The sequence below is a fragment of the Somniosus microcephalus genome, unplaced genomic scaffold, assembly GCF_052327205.1.
Source record: "Somniosus microcephalus isolate GS21.2 unplaced genomic scaffold, FLI_Smic_1.0 unresolved_chr1, whole genome shotgun sequence".
In the NCBI taxonomy this organism is placed as follows: Eukaryota; Metazoa; Chordata; class Chondrichthyes; order Squaliformes; family Somniosidae; genus Somniosus; species Somniosus microcephalus.
The window spans coordinates 168,075,478-168,095,273 of NW_028225179.1; the positions used below are offsets into that span (position 1 = coordinate 168,075,478).

Here is a 19,796-nt window from a genome sequence, read left to right on the forward strand (position 1 = left end):
TGTTAGTTATGACAACCAAAGGCAAGTACACTGAACACAAGATCCGTGCCGATTGCATGCTCACATACTCACTTGATTGAGTTCAGTGACAGGAGCATCAATATCCTTCCCTCGACTAACTCTGCACTCTGGCTACAATGAATGCCATCTGCAGGATGCACTGGAGCAGTTACCCAAGGTCGCTTCAACAGCACCTTCCTGACCCATGACCTCCCCCCTATAGAAGGACCCGGAGCAGCAAAGTCCTGGGAACACCACCCCCTGCAAGTTCCCCTCCGAGTCACACACCAGCCTGACTTGGAAATATATCGGCCGTTCCTTCACCGTCGCTGGGTCAGAATCCTGGAACTCCCTCCCTAACAGCGCTGTGGGAGCACCTTCACCACACGGACTGCAGCGGTTCAAGAAGGCGGCTCACCACCACCTTCTCAAGGGCAATTAGGGATGGGCAATAAATGCTGGGCCTCGCCAGCGACGCCCACATCCCATGAATGAATAACTAGAGTGGGAGTTTGTGTTACATAGAAACATAGAAGATAGGAGCAGGAGTAGGCCATTCGGCTCCTCGAGCCTGCTCTGCCATTCAATGAGATCATGGCTTATCATCCAAATTCAGTACCCTGTCCCTGCCTTCACCCCATATCCCTTGATCCCTTTAGCCATAAGAAATATATCCAACTCTTTCTTGAATATACTTAATGAACTGGCCTCCACCGCCCTCTGTGGCAGGGAATTCCACAGGTTCACCGCTCTCTGGGTGAAGAAATTCCTCCTCATCTCAGTCCTAAATGGCTTACCCCTTATCCTTAGACTGTGACCCCTGGTTCTGGACTCCCCGGCCATCAGAAACATCCTTCCTGCATCTAGTCTGTCCAGGCCTGACAGAATTTTATGGGTTTCGATGAGATCCCCTCTCATTCTTCTAAACTCCAGCGAGTATAAGCCCAATCGACACAATCTCTCCTCATACGTCATTCCTGCCATCCCAGGTATCAGCCTGGTGAATCTTCGCTGCACTCCCTCCATGGCAAGAACATCCTTCCTCAGATAAGGCGACCAAAACTGCACACAGTACTCGAGGTGTGGTCTCACCAAGGCCCTGTACAACTGTAGCAAGACATCCTTGTTCCTGTACTCAAACCCTCTCGCTACGAAGACCAACATACCATTTGCCTTCTTAACCGCCTGCTGCACCTGCATGCTTACCTTCAGCGACTGGTGCACAAGAAGTGTCCTCAATGGCCGAGATAGCGGGGGAGGGAGGTGGTGTCAAGTAATAATTCTTGTTCCTTTACCTCCTCTTTTCTCCTATTTGTTTTCCTCTTCCATTGATGATCTGGATTTCCACTGTTCCCACCGGGTGGGGTGGGGTGGGATTTGCTGCTCGTCCCACACATGGCTTCCCCTGGTGTTGATGAGTCGAGCGGAGAAGGGGGTCGCTGATCCCATGAAGCCAATAAAGGTCCGGCCTGTAGGCTCCTGAATTGGGAGTTCCACCTGGTGCCTCAGGTTAATGAACAATCCTGGCACTCGGGCCCAAACACAGCTCAATCGTATCATAATCTTCTGCAATTCAATAATGTTGACACTAATTCAAACAGATTGACAGGAGGGTAAAATATGCCTCTTCTTGCCTTTCTTTGGAATGAGGATGGTTGGAATGTCTGCTGATCTGCACTTGTTTTGAAAGTTGCAGGGACATGTTTAAAGCCAGACAGGTGATTGTAGTGTAGTCAACAACAGAGACACTGACCTTCATTCCCAAAACACCACCTCAGCATAATCCACTTCTTACCTATTCAAGGGGAGCTCTCAGCCGTCCCTCAGAGGGTAGCACTCTCGCCCCCGAGTCAGAAGGTCGTCGGTTCAAGTCCCAGTGTAGGGACCCGAGCACAAAATCTAGGCTGACACTTCAGTGCAGTACTGAGGGAGCGCCGCACTGTCGGAGGGGCTGTACTGGAAGAGCGCAGCACAGTCGGAGGGTCAGTACTGAGGGAGCGCCGCACTGTCGGAGGGGCAGTACTGAGGGAGCACCGCACTGTCCGAGGGGCAGTACTGAGGGACCGCCGCACTGTCGGAGGGGCAGTACTGAGGGAGTGCCGCACTGTCGGAGGGGCAGTACTGAGGGACCGCCGCACTGTCGGAGGGGCAGTACTGAGAGAGCGCCGCACTGTCGGAGGGTCAGTACTGAGGGAGTGCCGCACTGTCGGAGGGTCAGTACTGAGGGACCGCTGCACTGTCGGAGGGGCAGTACTGAGGGAGTGCCGCACTGTCGGAGGGTCAGTACTGAGGGAGTGCCGCACTGTCGGAGGGTCAGTACTGAGGGAGTGCCGCACTGTCGGAGGGGCAGTACTGAGGGAGTGCCGCACTGTCGGAGGGTCAGTACTGAGGGAGCGCCGCACTGTCGGAGGGGCAGTACTGAGGGAGCGCCGCACTGTCGGAGGGGCAGTACTGAGGGAGCGCCGCACTGTCGGAGGGGCAGTACTGAGGGAGCGCCGCACTGTCGGAGGGGCAGTACTGAGGGAGTACTGCACAGTCGGAGGGTCAGTACTGAGGGAGCGCCACACTGTCGGAGGGGCAGTACTGAGGGAGTGCCGCCCTGTCGGAGGGGCAGTACTGAGGGACCGCCGCACTGTCGGAGGGGCAGTACTGAGGGAGCGCCGCACTGTCGGAGGGTCAGTACTGAGGGAGTGCCGCACTGTCGGAGGGTCAGTACTGAGGGACCGCTGCACTGTCGGAGGGGTGGTACTGAGGGAGCGCCGCACTGTCGGAGGGTCAGTGCTGAGGGAGCGCCGCACTGTCGGAGGGGCAGTACTGAGGGAGCGCTGCACTGTCGGAGGGGCAGTACTGAGGGAGTGCCGCACTGTCGGAGGGTCAGTACTGAGCGAGTGCCGCACTGTCGGAGGTGCAGTACTGAGGGAGTGCCGCACTGTCGGAGGGTCAGTACTGAGGGAGCGCCGAACTGTCGGAGGGGCAGTGCTGAGGGAGCGCCGCACTGTCGGAGGGGCAGTACTGGGGGAGTGCCGCACTGTCGGAGGGGCAGTACTGAGGGAGCACCGCACTGTCAGAGGGGCAGTACTGAGGGAGCGCTGAACTGTCGGAGGGGCAGTGCTGAGGGAATGCCGCACTGTCGGAGGGGCAGTACTGAGGGAGTGCCGCACTGTCAGAGGGGCAGTACTGAGGGAGCGCCGAACTGTCGGAGGGGCAGTGCTGAGGGAATGCCGCACTGTCGGAGGGGCAGTACTGAGGGAGCGCCGCTCTGTCGGAGGGGCAGTAGTGAGGGAGCGCCGCACTGTCGGAGGGGCAGTACTGAGGGAGCGCTGCTCTGTCGGAGGGGCAGTACTGAGGGAGCACTGCACTGTCGGAGGGCAGTACTGAGGGAGCGCCGCACTGTCGGAGGGTCACTTCTGAGGGAGCGCCGCACTGTCGGAGGGGCAGTACTGAGGGAGCGCTGCACTGACGGAGGGTCAGTACCGAGAGAGTGCCGCCCTGTCACAGGGGCAGTACTGAGGGAGTGCCGCACTGTCGGAGGGGCAGTGCTGAGGGAGCGCCGCACTGTCGGAGGGGCAGTACTGAGGGAGCGCCGCACTGTCGGAGGGGCAGTACTGAGGGAGTGCCGCACTGTCGGAGGGGCAGTACTGAGGGAGTGCCGCACTGTCGGAGGGGCAGTACTGAGGGAGTGCCGCACTGTCGGAGGGGCTGTACTGGAAGAGCGCAGCACAGTCGGAGGGGCAGTACTGAGGGAGTGCCGCACTGTCGGAGGGGCAGTACTGAGGGAGTGCCGCACTGTCGGAGGGGCAGTACTGAGGGAATGCCGCACTGTCGGAGGGGCAGTACTGAGGGAGTGCCGCCCTGTCGGAGGGGCAGTACAGAGGGAGCGCCGCACTGTCGGAGGGGCAGTACTGAGGGAATGCCGCACTGACGGAGGGTCAGTACCGAGAGAGTGCCGCCCTGTCACAGGGGCAGTACTGAGGGAGTGCCGCACTGTCAGAGGGGCAGTACTGAGGGAGTGCCGCACTGTCAGAGGGGCAGTACTGACGGAGCGCTGAACTGTTGGAGGGGCAGTGCTGAGGGAATGCCGCACTGTCGGAGGGGCAGTACTGAGGGAGTGCCGCACTGTCGGAGGGGCAGTACTGAGGGAGCGCCGAACTGTCGGAGGGGCAGTACTGAGGGAGTGCCGCCCTGTCGGAGGGGCAGTACTGAGGGAGCGCCGCACTGTCGGAGGGGCAGTACTGAGGGAGCGCCGCACTGTCGGAGGGGCAGTACTGAGGGAGCGCCGCACTGTCGGAGGGGCAGTACTGAGGGAGTGCCGCCCTGTCGGAGGGGCAGTACTGAGGGACCGCCGCACTGTTGGAGGGGCAGTACTGAGGGAGCGCCGCACTGTCGGAGGGGCAGTACTGAGGGAGCGCTGCACTGTCGGAGGGGCAGTACTGAGGGAGTGCCGCACTGTCGGAGGGTCAGTACTGAGCGAGTGCCGCACTGTCGGAGGTGCAGTACTGAGGGAGTGCCGCACTGTCGGAGGGTCAGTACTGAGGGAGCGCCGAACTGTCGGAGGGGCAGTGCTGAGGGAGCGCCGCACTGTCGGAGGGGCAGTACTGGGGGAGTGCCGCACTGTCGGAGGGGCAGTACTGAGGGAGCACCGCACTGTCAGAGGGGCAGTACTGAGGGAGCGCTGAACTGTCGGAGGGGCAGTGCTGAGGGAATGCCGCACTGTCGGAGGGGCAGTACTGAGGGAGTGCCGCACTGTCAGAGGGGCAGTACTGAGGGAGCGCCGAACTGTCGGAGGGGCAGTGCTGAGGGAATGCCGCACTGTCGGAGGGGCAGTACTGAGGGAGCGCCGCTCTGTCGGAGGGGCAGTAGTGAGGGAGCGCCGCACTGTCGGAGGGGCAGTACTGAGGGAGCGCTGCTCTGTCGGAGGGGCAGTACTGAGGGAGCACTGCACTGTCGGAGGGCAGTACTGAGGGAGCGCCGCACTGTCGGAGGGTCACTTCTGAGGGAGCGCCGCCCTGTCACAGGGGCAGTACTGAGGGAGTGCCGCACTGTCGGAGGGGCAGTACTGAGGGAGTGCCGCACTGTCGGAGGGGCAGTACTGAGGGAGTGCCGCACTGTCGGAGGGGCTGTACTGGAAGAGCGCAGCACAGTCGGAGGGGCAGTACTGAGGGAGTGCCGCACTGTCGGAGGGGCAGTACTGAGGGAGTGCCGCACTGTCGGAGGGGCTGTACTGGAAGAGCGCAGCACAGTCGGAGGGGCAGTACTGAGGGAGTGCCGCACTGTCGGAGGGGCAGTACTGAGGGAGTGCCGCACTGTCGGAGGGGCAGTACTGAGGGAGTGCCGCCCTGTCGGAGGGGCAGTACAGAGGGAGCGCCGCACTGTCGGAGGGGCAGTACTGAGGGAATGCCGCACTGACGGAGGGTCAGTACCGAGAGAGTGCCGCCCTGTCACAGGGGCAGTACTGAGGGAGTGCGGCACTGTCGGAGGGACAGTACTGAGGGAGTGCCGCACTGTCAGAGGGGCAGTACTGACGGAGCGCTGAACTGTTGGAGGGGCAGTGCTGAGGGAATGCCGCACTGTCGGAGGGGCAGTACTGAGGGAGTACCGCACTGTCGGAGGGGCAGTACTGAGGGAGTGCCGCCCTGTCGGAGGGGCAGTACTGAGGGAGCGCTGAACTGTCGGAGGGGCAGTGCTGAGGGAATGCCGCACTGTCGGAGAGGCAGTACTGAGGGAGTGCCGCACTGTCAGAGAGGCAGTACTGAGGGAGCGCTGAACTGTCGGAGGGGCAGTACTGAGGGAGCGCTGCACTGTCGGAGGGGCAGTAATGAGGGAGCGCTTCACTGTCGGAGGGGCAGTACTGAGGGAGCGCCGCACTGTCGGAGGGGCAGTACTGAGGGAGCGCCGCACTGTTGGAGGGACAATATTAAGTGAATGCTGCTGTAGGATAGAGTGTACCTGTAGGAGTTAGTAAACATTATTAAGATTCTATTACCATTTTTATATAACTATAATATGTGAAATTGTATGTTGAAAACCTAAAAAGCCTGTATAAAATGGCGAATGTCTGAGAAGCAAAGCATGGTGGTAAATTATACCAACTTGATGTAAATCTGTAAAATGATCTGTTCAGTAAACAGGGAGCGAGTGGGGACCAGGAAATTCAGCAACATTGCACAAGAAGATAGGGGCTGGAGGCAGTCGCCACACCCTGTCTGCTCAAACACCCAGAACCGACTAAACAACGAGCGGAGGAAAAAGCAAAAAGATATCTGTGAGAATTTAGTGCGAAGGTTGTGCTCAGATAAGGAGAGCTTGCGTACTGACTGCCACATGGGCAAAAGGGCGAGAAGGGGATAAAGATACAGATATTGAACATTGAAAGCAGCGGGAAGCCAGAGGAACAGTCAACAGAACACAGCAAGAGAATAAAGGGAGCCCTGCCACAGACACTCGGAAGGAAAGCCGGGGTTCAATGAACAGGCTGCGACTATCTTCTTGTCTCTCCCCCCAGTCTCTCTCTCTCTCTCTCTCCCCCAGTCTCTCTCTCTCTCTCTCGCTCTCTCTCTCCCCCGTCTCTCTCTCTCTCCCCCCCCAGTCTCTCTCTCTCTCTCCCCCCCGTCTCTCTCTCTCTCCCCCCGTCTCTCTCTCTCTCTCTCTCCCCCCGTCTCTCTCTCTCTCTCTCTCTCTCCCCCCCGTCTCTCTCTCTCTCTCCCCCGTCTCTCTCTCTCCACCCCCCAGTCTCTCTCTCTCTCCCCCATCTCTCTCTCTCCCCCAGTCTCTCTCTCTCCACCCCCCAGTCTCTCTCTCTCCACCCCCCAGTCTCTCTCTCTCTCCCCCATCTCTCTCTCTCTCCCCCATCTCTCTCTCTCCCCCCCATCTCTCTCTCTCCCCAGTCTCTCTCTCTCCCCCCCCGTCTCTCTTCTCCCCCCATCTCTCTCTCTCCCCCGTCTCTCTCTTCTCCCCCAGTCTCTCTCTCTCTCTCCCCCGTCTCTCTCTCTCTCTCCCCCCAGTCTCTCTCTCTCCACCCCCCAGTCTCTCTCTCCCCCCAGTCTCTCTCTCTCCACCCCCCAGTCTCTCTCTCTCTCCCCCCCAGTCTCTCTCTCTCCACCCCCCAGTCTCTCTCTCTCTCTACCCCCCAGTCTCTCTCTCTCTCTCTCTCTCCACCCCCCAGTCTCTCTCTCTCCACCCCCCAGTCTCTCTCTCTCTCTCCCCCCCAGTCTCTCTCTTCTCCCCCCAGTCTCTCTCTCTCTCCCCCCAGTCTCTCTCTCTCTCCCCAGTCTCTCTCTCTCTCCCCCCAGTCTCTCTCTCTCTCCCCCCCCAGTCTCTCTCTCTCTCTCCCCCCCAGTCTCTCTCTCTTTCCCCAGTCTCTCTCTCTCTCTCCCCCGTCTCTCTCTCTCTCTCCCCCCCAGCCTCTCTCTCTCTCTCTCTGCCCCCCAGTATCTCTCTCTCTCTCTCCCCCCCAGTCTCTCTCTTCTCCCCCCAGTCTCTCTCTCCCTCTCTCTCTCTCTCTCTCTCCTTACCCCCTCTCTCTCTCTCCTTCCCCCTTTCTCTCTCTCTCCTTCCCCCTCTCTCTTTCCCTCTCTCTTTCTTCTTCCCACACAGACAATCCCAACAGTTTCATAAGCAGTTTTATAAACATTGCACAGGTTTCTTCATTTCCCTCGGCACCGCCGGGCACTCCAGCTAGTGCTTAATAAACCTGTTTTACTTATACACAATATACCTGTACCCAGAGTGGCTTGTGTAGTCATGAACACATTATTCTAAAAGCTACAGATTGGCACCCAACGTGGGGCTATGACTATTAACTGAAACCAGGTCCATTGTGCATAAGGCAGGCGTTTGGATTTTTGCTTGGATTTTCATCTGATCAACGAAAGTCCTTGTGGAATGTTAGATTATCTAGCAGATTGTCTCTCTTTAACATACCGCAAGATGTCGAGTGAGAATTTTTTTGTAGACTTTAAAACGAAGTTAATGAAGAAGTGCGAGGATGCACGGTTACAGACGTTAGTAGTAGAATATCTAGCAAAGGGTGAGAGAGTATCCATTGAGGACGTTGTTGCGTTCATTGAGAAACAAGTTAAGGAGAAGAAACAGAAGCCAGATAGGACAGTGCAGCTAATGGCCTATGCGGCAGTGTATTGTGCAGAGCAAGATAGAGGACAATCAGGATAAGAACATAAGAAGTAGGAGCAGGAGTAGGCCATACGGCCCCTCGGGCCTGCTCCGCCATTCAATAGGATCATGGCTGATCCGAATCTAGACTCACGTCCACTTCCCTGCCCTCTCCCCGTAACCCCTAATTCCCTTATCTGCTAGGAAACTGTCTATCTCTGTTTTAAATTTAGTTAATGTTGCAGCTTCCACAGCTCTCTGGGGTAGCAAATTCCATAGATTTACTACCCTCTGAGTGAAGAAGTTTCTCCTCATCTCAGTTTTGAAAGGGCAGCCCCTTATTCTAAGATTATGCCCCCTAGTTCTAGTCTCACCCATCAGTGGAAACATCCTCACCGCATCCACCCGATCAAGCCCCCTCACAATCTTATATGTTTCGATAAGATCGCCTCTCATTCTTCTGAACTCCAATGAGTAGAGGCCCAACTTACTCAACCTTTCCTCATACGTCAACCCCCTCATCTCTGGAATCAACCGAGTGAACCTTCTCTGAACCGCCTCGAGAGCAAGTATATCTTTTCTTAAATATGGAAACCAAAACTGCACGCAGTATTCCAGGTGTAGAGGGATCTGGGGAAACTTTGTTACATCTGTAACATTTTCCTGTTCTGATGAAAGGTCATCGACCTGAAACATAAACTCGGTTTCTCTCTCCACAGATGCTGCCTGACCTGCTGAGCAATGCTCCCTGGAAGGTGTGTGAGTGCGCGGCGATCTGTGAGGTCCCGTGCACTGAAATTCACAGGGGGCGCAGTGAGCTGGAGCGGGCGGAGTGACCCGATACCCAATGACCCGCGAATCCTCACAGAGCCGTTTGTGAACTCACACAGCCGATCCCAATTGGAACAACATTTGCTGAGATACGGAGCCCTGGATCCTGGCGAGCGTTGTCTCGGGATTCTTTCGGTACTTTTTCCCGCGGAGAGGCGTGTAGTCCATTCCCGGGGACTAAGCGGCAGCCACACTTTGGAACAGCACAGGTGGAGGCGCAGCGCGTATACAATGGTACAATGGCCGCTGGAAGGAGGCGAAAGCAAACATTTTTTAGCCCCGGAAAAGCCGGAAAAAGATACGGGAAATTGATGTTGAATGTTTTGTGGCAAGTTCCAGTTCAATTTTGAAGAAACCACTCTTTGTTTATCGAGAAAGACACAGACACAGAAAATACTCTGATTAAACAGATAACGTGTAGGAATGTCTCGTTCCTATCAAGAGACTGAGGTCGACTCAAGCGATCAAACAAACGATGTTTAATGCAAAACTAATTGAGTTTAACAAACAGTTGCAAGAGAACTACGAATACAGGTCTAGTCAGTTCGGAGGCTCCACGAGGACTGTTTGGGCAGTCCCGTGGCTGGCGTCATGACGTCATCACGTTTTTCCCGCCGGTGGGGGATCACGTGATGAACGGCGTGACGTCATCACGTTTGACCGCGCTCTTAAAGGGACCGCGCTCTGTACATGCAAACAGTATATATAAAGATACAGACTCATGCTGTAGCTAACATATTGTTAAAGCAAATTATATACATTTGATTGGAGTCCCTTAGTGGCTCCGCCACAAATGTACAATTCGATTTGGTTTGAATGTTTGAAATAGGAGATTAAAAATTGTAAGTAGAATGAAGTTTGTTTCCCGCTTTTAATTGCAAAGTACCTAAAATAATTCAACACTCCTCGTGATAAGAGCAAGGATTAATAATGATGCAGAGAAAGCTACCTCTACATTGTTCCATCAAATACGCTCAGGGCAGGTACAACACGGGCTAGATACAGAGTAAAGCTCCCTCCACATTCTCCAATCTAACACTCACAGGACTGGTACGGAGCGGGTTAGAAACAGATTAACGCTCCCATAGACTGTCCCATCAAACACTCCCAGGGCATGTACAGCAAGAGCTAGATACAGATTAATTCCTATACACTGCCCCATCAAACATTTCCAAAGCAGGTGCAGCCCATGTTAGATATAGATTAAAACTCCCATCAAACACTTCCAAGGCAAGCACAGAGATACAGAGTAAAGCTCAGGCTATGGGTCAGTGTAGAGGGAGTTTTACTGTGTATCTAACCAGTGCTCTACCTGCTCTGAGAATTTTTGATGGACAGTGCAGAGAGAGCTTTACTCTGTATTTAGGTTTGAGAGAGTGGCATTGAGCCAGGGTTCCAGCTCCTGATCACTGTCCAGTGACCCCGGGTTTGGGATTTAGCTCGGGTTCCTGCAGGAGTAGGCCATTCATCCCCTCGAGCCTTCAATAAGATCATGGCTGATCATCTAGTGCAACTCCACTTTCCTGCACTATCCCCTTATCCTGTGATTCCCATAACATCCAAAAATCTATCGATCTCCGCCTTGAATATACTCAATGACTGAGCCTTCACTGCCCCCTGGGGTCGAGAATTCCAAAGATTCACCAGCCTCTGAGTGAAGAAATTTCTCCTCATCTCAGTCCTAAATGGCCGACCCCTTATTCCGAGACTGTGACCCCTGGTTCTAGACTCCCCAGCCAGGGGAAACATCCTCCTTGCATCTACCCTGTCGAGCCCTGTAAGAATTTTGTATGTTTCAATGAGATCACCTCTCATTCTTCTAAACTCTAGAGAATATAGGCCTAGTCTCCTCAATCTCTCCTCATAGGACAACCCCCCCATCCCAGGAACCAGTCTGGTGAACCTTTGTTGCACCCCCTCTATGGCAAGTATATCCTTCCTTAGGTAAGGAGACCAAAACTGTACACAATGGCCCAGAAATTCGGGTCTCGACGGGTGAGTACGCACGGGGTACTCACCCGTAGGCCCGATGGAAGTGCCGGTTTCCTGCATGCACTGCGCATGTGCGGGAAACCGGGACTTCCGTCCCTCTGAACGAAGAGGTTCAGAGGTGGAACGCGTGCGCGGGAGAGGCAGCGCGTGCACATTGAACTTACGTTTTTTTTTTTAACAGGTCTTCCTGGGAGGGTAAGCCTGCAGAATTTAGAAATATAAAGAGCAGGCGCAAGGCCTGCTTTTTACAAGGTAAGTGGTGAATTAATTAAAATTAAAACATTTTTTCCACAGGTTTATTATTTTTAAATACTTTAAAGCAAGGTAAGTTTATTTTTAGCCCCGTTAGAATATAAAATTATTTTTTTCAAAAATTTAAATTATTGTTTAAAATAGTTATTTCATGTAATTTATAGTTTATTTAAATAATGTGACTTTTAAAAAATTTATTTGAAGATTTAGTGCTATTTTGGGGCCGTAGTATTTATAAGTCTTGACAGCTCTTCCTGTCAGACTTATGAATGGAGCATTCCCTGCTCCGATTGGCTTTCCATGGCCCACGTGATCCCAGGGGACGCATCGAACTAACTGCGCCCCTGGGATACGCAAGCACTGCGCGCCGGCAGTTGGAGGTGGCCCAGGATCGGAATCCCACGCGGGCCCACAGCTCAACGGCCGGCGCGCTAGGTAAGTGCAGGTCGGAGACTTGCACCCGCGGGAAGCCCCCGACCCGAATTTCTGGGCCAATGTGCGGCAAACATTTTTTAGCCCCTCAAGTGAAACAAAAATATGAGAATTTGTTGGGTTTTTAATTCAGAAAATTCCAGCTGGGGCCTAACCAGTGTTTTATAAAAGGTCCTGTTTGTCACAGAATGTCACACCGCCACAAATCAAGCTGGTGCTCTGTATTGTAGTTTGTCTGCGTTTTGTGTGTTACAAGGAGTGACTACTTAATCCTTTGTAAAACTGCTTTTCTCCCATTCACACAACACCAGGTTATAGTCCAACAGCTTTATTTGAAATCACAAGCTTTCGGAGCGCTGCTCCTTCGTCAGGTGAAGTGGAGAGATGCATAAAGACACAGCTTATATAGTCAGAGAATAATGTCAGATGTTTACAGGTAATCTTTCTAACTGCCATTTATCACACCTCGGCAGAGAGATAATCACAGCAATCAATGGTGTGAATGGTGTCCAAACAGGTCAGTCAGGAAAACATTATATCAAAGAACAATGAGGTGGGGTCACAAGGGGTCAAATATTGCAGATGCTGGGGTCTGTATGAAAAACAAAAAAAGACAAAAAACATTTTTTTTTTTGCCGAGGTGTGATAAATGGCAGTTGGCAAGATTACCTGTAAACATCTGACATTATTCTCTGACTATATAAGCTGTGTCTTTATGCATTTCTCCACTTCACCTGAAGAAGGAGCAGCGCTCCGAAAGCTTGTGATTTCAAATAAAGCTGTTGGACTATAACCTGGTGTTGTGTGACTTCTTACATTTGTCCACCCCAGTCCAACTCCGGCATCTCCACACCAGGGGGGGGGGGGGGGGGGGGGGGGAAAGAGAGACAAAGGCAACAATCCTAATCTACACTTGGACTGCACGAGATGGCGGAAATATACATGAACACACACAGTAATATCTCAGTAAGATTTGTAATGACAATCTTGCTAACTCAGAAACACTCAGCTTTTGGGACCGAGTTACCGATGACCTTGGTCCCACTCCGGCTCATCCTCTGCTAAAGGAGGTAAGCGAGGCGAAGATTCCCGCCGACTCCAGCGACAGCAATGTGTTGGCCATCCAGCGCAGTGGCAATAGCATGTACAGGGTGGTGGTTCAGTTTAATCTCCCCCAGGACCTGAGAGAGAGACAGAGCGAGAGAGCGTGAGAGAAACATGGTTATCTCCACTACAGCAGAAAAGCAGGCACTCAAGACCATCTGTCGAATCCCTGGGAGCCCCAGTCTCTGTGTCTTTACTGGTGGCCTGTGATGAACATAAGGCCCGAGGACTGACTGCAGCCAGCAGATCGATCCCTCACCTCGGCAGTCCGTGTGGTTAAACATCAGGCTATATCCCATTCATAGAAACATAGAAGATAGGAGCAGGAGTAGGCCATTCGGCCCCTCGAGCCTGCTCCACCATTCAATGAGATCATGGCTAATCATCCAAACTCAGTACCCTGTCCCTGCCTTCTCCCCATATCCCTTGACCCCTTTAGCCTTAAGAAATATATCCAACTCCTTCTTGAATATATTTAATGAATTGGCCTCCACTGCCTTGTGTGGTAGAGAATTCCACAGGTTCACCACTCTCTGGGTGAAGAAATTCCTCCTCATCTCAGTCCTAAATGGCTTATCCCTTATCCTCAGACTGTGACCCCTGGTTCTGGACTCCCCCGCCATCGGGAACATCCTTCCTGCATCCAGTCTGTCAAGTCCTGTTAGAATTTTGTAAGTTTCAACAGAGATCCCTTCTCATTCTTCTAAACTCCAGCGAGTACAAGCCCAATCGACACAATCTCTCCTCATACGTCATTCCTGCCATCCCAGGTATCAGCCTGGTGAATCTTCGCTGCACTCCTTCCATGGCAAGAACGTCCTTCCTCAGGTAAGGCGACCAAAACTGCACACAATACTCAAGGTGTGGTCTCACCAAGGCCCTGTACAACTGCAGAAAGACATCCTTGTTCCTGTACTCGAACCCTCTTGCTACGAAGGCCAACATACCATTTGCCTTCTTAACCGCCTGCTGCACCTGCATGCTTACCTTCAGCGACTGGTGCACAAGAACACCCAGGTCTCTTTGCACTTCCCCTTCTCCCAATCTATTGCCATTCAAATAATAATCTGCCTTCCTGTTTTTGCCACCAAAGTGGATAACCTCATATTTATCCACATTATAGTGCATTTGCCATGTTTCTGCCCAATCACCCAACCTGTACCTATAATAGCTCAACACATTAACGCTCCCATAGACTGTCGGATCAGACATTGCCAGGATATGTACAGCAAGGGGTAGATACAGATTGATTCCCACACACTGCCCTGGCTGCAGTGCGCCTTCCCGGCCGCTAGATGGCGCGGTGACTCCCTTTATAAAGATGCCGGCCCCCGCCGGGCTGCAGTGCGCAAAACCCAAAACAAACTCAATTGCTACTTGGCCCCAAACAGACAATACAACATGGCTGATTACCTGACCATGGTAAAGGATAGCAAACTGAGAAAAACCTTGACAATGTACAGACTTAGTGAACATAGCCTGGCGATCGAAAAAGGCAGACACAGGCAGACCCGGCTACCAAGAGAGGACAGGATATGCTCTCACTGCAGTCAGGGAGTGGTGGAGACAGAGATGCACTTCCTCACAGCTTGTAGAAAATATCAGGGCATAAGGGAGAATTTCTACCCAAAATTCACAAAAATATGCCCGGAATTCAGAAATTTGAATGACGACCAAAAACTCCCATACCTACTAGGGGAAGAAAGAAATTATGTAACCTTAGCGGCACACTATGTTACAGCTTGCCATAAACAGAGGGACAACCACTAAATATAAGAAAAGAGTATATACAAATTATATGAATGTATATTTATACACTCAGGGATATATCTGTTTATACACTGTATGGATAGATCTGTGTTTATGTGTTCAACCATAAATGTTTTTCGATGCTTTGGCAACATAAGATGTACCTTGTCATGCCAATAAAGCGATTTGAATTGAATTGAATTGAATTGGTGCTACCTTCCCGGCCGCTAGATAGTGCTGTATCAGGATGACTACCTTTATAAAGATGCCGGGCTGCAGTGCGCCTTCCCGGCCGCTAGATGGCGGGGTGACTCCCTTTATAAAGATGCCGGCCCCCGCCGGGCTGCAGTGTGTCATCCCGGCCGCTGGATGGCGCTATGTCAGGATGACTCCCTTTATAAAGATGCCGGGCTGCAGTGAGCCCTCCCGGCCGCTAGATGGCGCGGGGTCAGGATGACTCCCTTTATAAAGAAGATAGCAAAATACTGCAGATGCTGGAAATCCGAAATAACAACAGAAAATGCTGGAAAAACTCAGCAGGCCAGGCAACATCCGTGGCGAGAAATTAGAACCGACGTTTCGGGTGCTGTTCCTCGAGATTACGTTGAGCTTCCGTGGAACAATACAAGAGGCCAAGGATGGTGAGGTCCGAGTGGGAATGGAGCGGTGAATTAAAATGACAGGCGACCGGAAGCTCGGGGTCACCCTTACGGACTGAACGGAGGTGTTCCGCAAAGCAGTCACCCAATCTGCATTTGGTCTCCCCAATGTAGAGGAGACCGCATCGTGAGCAGCGAATACAGTATACTAGATTGCGAGAAGTACAAGTAAATCGCTGTTTCACCTGGAAGGGGTGTTTGGGGCCCTGGACAGTGGGAAGGGGGGAGGTATAGGGGCAGGTGTTACATCTCCTGCGCTTGCACGGGAAGGTGCCGGGCGAAGGGGAAGGGGTGCTGGGGGTGATAGAGGAGTGGACTAGGGTGTCTCGGAGGGAGCAGTCCGTACGGAATGCTGAAAGGGGAGGGGAGGGGAAGATGCGTTTGGTGGTGCGATCACTTTGGAGGTAGCGGAAATGGCGGAGGATGATCCGTTGAGTGTGGAGGCTGGTGGGGTGAAAGGTGAGGACAAGGGGAACCCTATCGTGGTTCCGGGAGGGAGGGGCAGGGGTGAGGGCAGAAGTGCGGGAGATAGACCGATGACCGCTTTGCGGAACACCGCCGTTCAGTCCGTAAGGGTGACCCCGAGCTTCCGGTCGCCTGTCATTTCAATTCACCGCTCCATTCCCACTCGGACCTCACCGTCCTCGGCCTCTTGTACTGTTCCACGAAAGCTCAACGTAAACTCGAGGAACAGCACCTCATCTTCCGATTAGGCACTTTACAGCCTTCCGGTCTCAATATCGAGTTCAACAATTTCAGATCATAACCTCGGCCCCTATTACATTTTTACTTATATTTTTTATCCACCCCTTTGTTTTGGTTTTTCCCTCCCCCCCCCCCGCCTTTCCTTTTTTCTCTCTCCCACATGGCAGCTGTCTCCCATTCTGCCAGCGCATTTCACACCTAATCTAGAGCCGTCTTTTGTCTCCACTAGTCCTACCACCATCTCGTCTGGTTTTGAATACCTCTTAATGTCTCTCCACTTCTTTTGTTCTCTCTCAGCCCTGCCTTTCGATCTATTTCCTTTCCAGTTTTGGAAAAGGGTTAGACCCGAAACATCGACTCTAATTTCTCTCCACGGATGTTGCCTGGCCTGCTGAGGTTTTCTAGCACTTTCCGTTGTTATTTCCCTTTATAAAGATGCCGGGGCCCCCCCCCACCCCCCCGCCGGGCTGCAGTGCGCCCTCCCGGCCACGCGATGGCGCTGTGTCAGGATGCCTCCCTTTATCCCTAATACCACAGCAAAATACTGCGGATGCTGGAAATCTGAAATAACAGAAAATGCTGGAAATACTCAGCAGGTCAGGCAGCATCTGTGGAGAGAGAAACAGAGTTAACGTTTCGGGTCGAAACCCTTCATCAGATGAAGAGTCCCAGACCTGAGTCGTTAACTCAGTCTCTCTCTCCACGGATGCTGCCTGACCTGCTGAGTATTTCCAGCATTTTCTGATGTTATTTCCCTTTATCCCTATCCCACCTGATTTCGGGTGGGATCATGCAGGAAAACGCAGCCCCCCATTGCTATTCAGTGACGCCCTGCTGCAACGTGTTTCGATGTGGACATCAGGCAAGGACGGGACTGGCTTGGAGCTGCAGCTTAGCGGTGATGCTCCCCGTGGTCGAAAAGCTCGTACCTTTGGGAGAGGCCCCCTTTACCCCTGTGCTCGCTGACCTACATTGGCTCCCGGTTAAGCCCTCCTCCTCTCTTTCCGCCTTTAAGGCGCTCCTTAAAACCTACCTCGTTGACCAAGCTTTTGGTCACCTGCCCTAATATCTCATGTTGGCTCGGTGTCAAATTTTGTTTGATAATCGCTCCTGTGACGCACCCTGGGATGTTTTACTATGTTAAAGGTGCTATATAAATACAAGTTGTTGCTGTTGTTAGCACCAGCACTTTAAGAGGGACAGAGATCGGTTTATAAAATCCAAATAAACCAGCGTATCAACATCGCAAACTTACAGTCTTCTCCGGCAATCAACACCAACAATACTGCCGCCTACTGGCCATTCTCAAAACCGTTGCATGCCCAGCCGGGCACGTCTGTGCATCAAGAAATGCTCATTTCAGAATTCGGCCCGTTACTCGTTTCCCTTTTCCCACTTCCCTCCTGGTGCACTGAACTTTTCCGAGCAGCCGCGAGATCATACTCTGACCAGCCTACGAGCGCGGGCGATCAAAGCTCACTCAACGCTGGCGGACAGGCCACAGAAAGTCGTCGAGAAGGGCTGGACGGAATCTTAGCCTTTATCTCATAGAAACATAGAAGATAGGAGCAGGAGTAGGCCATTCGGCCCCTCGAGCCTGCTCCGCCATTCAATGAGATCATGGCTGATCATCCAAATTCAGTACCCTGTTCCTGCCTTCTCCCCATATCCCTTGATCCCTTTAGCCATAAGAAATATATCCAACTCTTTCTTGAATATATTTAATGAACTGGCCTCCACCGCCCTCTGTGGCAGAGAATTCCACAGGTTCACCACTCTCTGGGTGAAGAAATTCCTCCTCATTTCAGTCCTAAATGGCTTACCCCTTATCCTTAGACAATGACCCCTGGTTCTGGACTCCCCGGCCATTGGGAACATCCTTCCTGCATCTAGTCTGTCCAGGCCTGACAGAATTTTATAGGTTTCGATGAGATCCCCTCTCATTCTTCTAAACTCCAGTGAGTATAAGCCCAATCAACCCAATCTCTCCTCGTACGTCATTCCTGCCATCCCAGGTATCAGCCTGGTGAGTCTTTGCTGAACTCCTTCCATGGCAAGAACATCCTTCCTCAGATAAGGCGACCAAAACTGCACACAATACTCAAGGTGCGGTCTCACCAAGGCCCTGTACAACTGTAGCAAGACATCCTTATTCCTGTACTCAAACCCTCTTGCTACGAAGGCCAACATACCATTTGCCTTCTTAACCGCCTGCTGCACCCGCATGCTTACTTTCAGCGACTGGTGCACAAGAACACCCAGGTCTCTTTGCACTTCCCCCTTCTCCCAATCTATTGCCATTCAAATAATAATCTGCCTTCCTGTTTTTGCCACCAAAGTGGATAACCTCACATTTATCCACATTATAGTGCATTTGCCATGTTTCTGCCCAATCACCCAACCTGTCCAAATCGTACTGGAGTTTCACGACATCCTCCTCACAGCTTACCCTCCCACCCAGCTTTGTGTCCATCTCAGGTGAGTTGGAATATAAAGGGGAGGAGGTTCTGCTTCATTTGTCGAGCGATTTGGGCCACCTGGAGCACGGTGTCCAGTTCTGGGCCCCGCAGGATCTACTGGCCCTTGGAGGGTGGGGGCAGCACAGATTCACCAGGCTGATACCGGGGCTGAAAGGGTCAGACTACGAGGACAGGTTGCACGGACTAGGCTTGTCTTCCCTTGAGCTTGAGCAACGGGTGATCTAATTCAGGTGTTTAAATTAGAGTTAAAATTCTAACCGGACTGGACAGACTAGATGCAGGAAGGATGTTCCTGATGGCGGGGGAGTCCAGAACCAGGGGTCACAGTCTAAGGATAAGGGGTAAGCCATTTAGGACTGAGATGAGGAGGAATTTCTTCACCCAGAGAGTGGTGAACCTGTGGAATTCTCTACCACAGAAGGCAGTAGAGGCCAGTTCATTAAATATATTCAAGAAGAAGCTGGATATATTTCTTATGGCTAAAGGGATCAAGGGATATGGGGAGAAGGCAGGGACAGGGTATTGAATTTGGATGATCAGCCATGATCTCATTGAATGGCGGAGCAGGCTCGAGGGGCTGAATGGCCTACTCCTGCTCCTATCTTCTAGGTTTCTATGCCATTCGGGAGTGTAATCAGGAAGGACTTTTTCCACACACAGGCTGGTGCAAATTTGGAAGTCTCTGGAGCAAACCTGGGAGAAACGAGGCACAGGACCGTCTCGGCAGAGCTTCTGTCGCTGTTACAGATCAGATCGGGGGAATGCTGCGGAGATTCCGGAGCCCTCACCTTTAACGCCCTCCAGGGCCCTCACCCCCTGCCCAACTCTGTGACCCTCTCCAGCCCCCCAAAAAGCCCAAATCCATTCCTCTGTTTCTGGCATTCGCCTCCCCCCACCTTCAGTCACCTCTGGAACCTCCCTCCACCTCCTAAACCATCGTCAAATCCCACCTCCTCAACCAAGCTTACGGCCGCCCATCCCAATCTCTTCCTTGCTCAATCTCCATCTGTGTCTCTGTGTGGAAATCCCTTTGGGATATTTGACCTTTTGGGCACTTTATGAGCGTCGGTTGTGGCTGTGGTAATAACCCGTGTGTTGTAAATGGGCGAGCGCCTTCATTGAGAAACGATTCTATCAACAGTGTAGGCTTTCAGGGGGCTGATTTTAACCCAAAACCATCCCGTCGGGGAAACTGATGGGATCGGGTGCGACGCCGGTTTCACACTCACCCCCGTGTAACTCGACGGTGAAGTCAATGGGTGGGACCGGGCAGGGGTGTAAAAATCGGCGATCCACCCGATCCCGTAGGATTCCTGCCCGGAGAGTTTGGGTAAAAATCACGCTCCTCAGTGTCTCAAGGACATCCAGTGTTTGTAATTTAGCAGCCTGACGTAGAAACATAGAAGATAGGAGCAGCAGTAGGCCATTCGGCCCCTCGAGCCTGCTCCGCCATTCAATGCGATCATGGCTGATCATCCAAATT

At 52.7% G+C, this 19,796-nt stretch overlaps 1 protein-coding gene across 1 annotated transcript in view; it reads right to left on the reverse strand.

Annotated features, from left to right (window-relative positions):
- Positions 1-12,481: 12,481 nt before the first annotated feature.
- LOC147096521 (uncharacterized) overlaps positions 12,482-19,796 on the reverse strand; it is a 38,828-nt gene continuing 31,513 nt past the window's right edge. Inside the window, exon 8 of the mRNA XM_085975317.1 lies at positions 12,482-12,797. Within this exon, the coding sequence (XP_085831443.1) occupies positions 12,678-12,797 (120 nt within the window). The 3' untranslated portion in view covers positions 12,482-12,677. The remainder of the gene's footprint in view (positions 12,798-19,796) is intronic.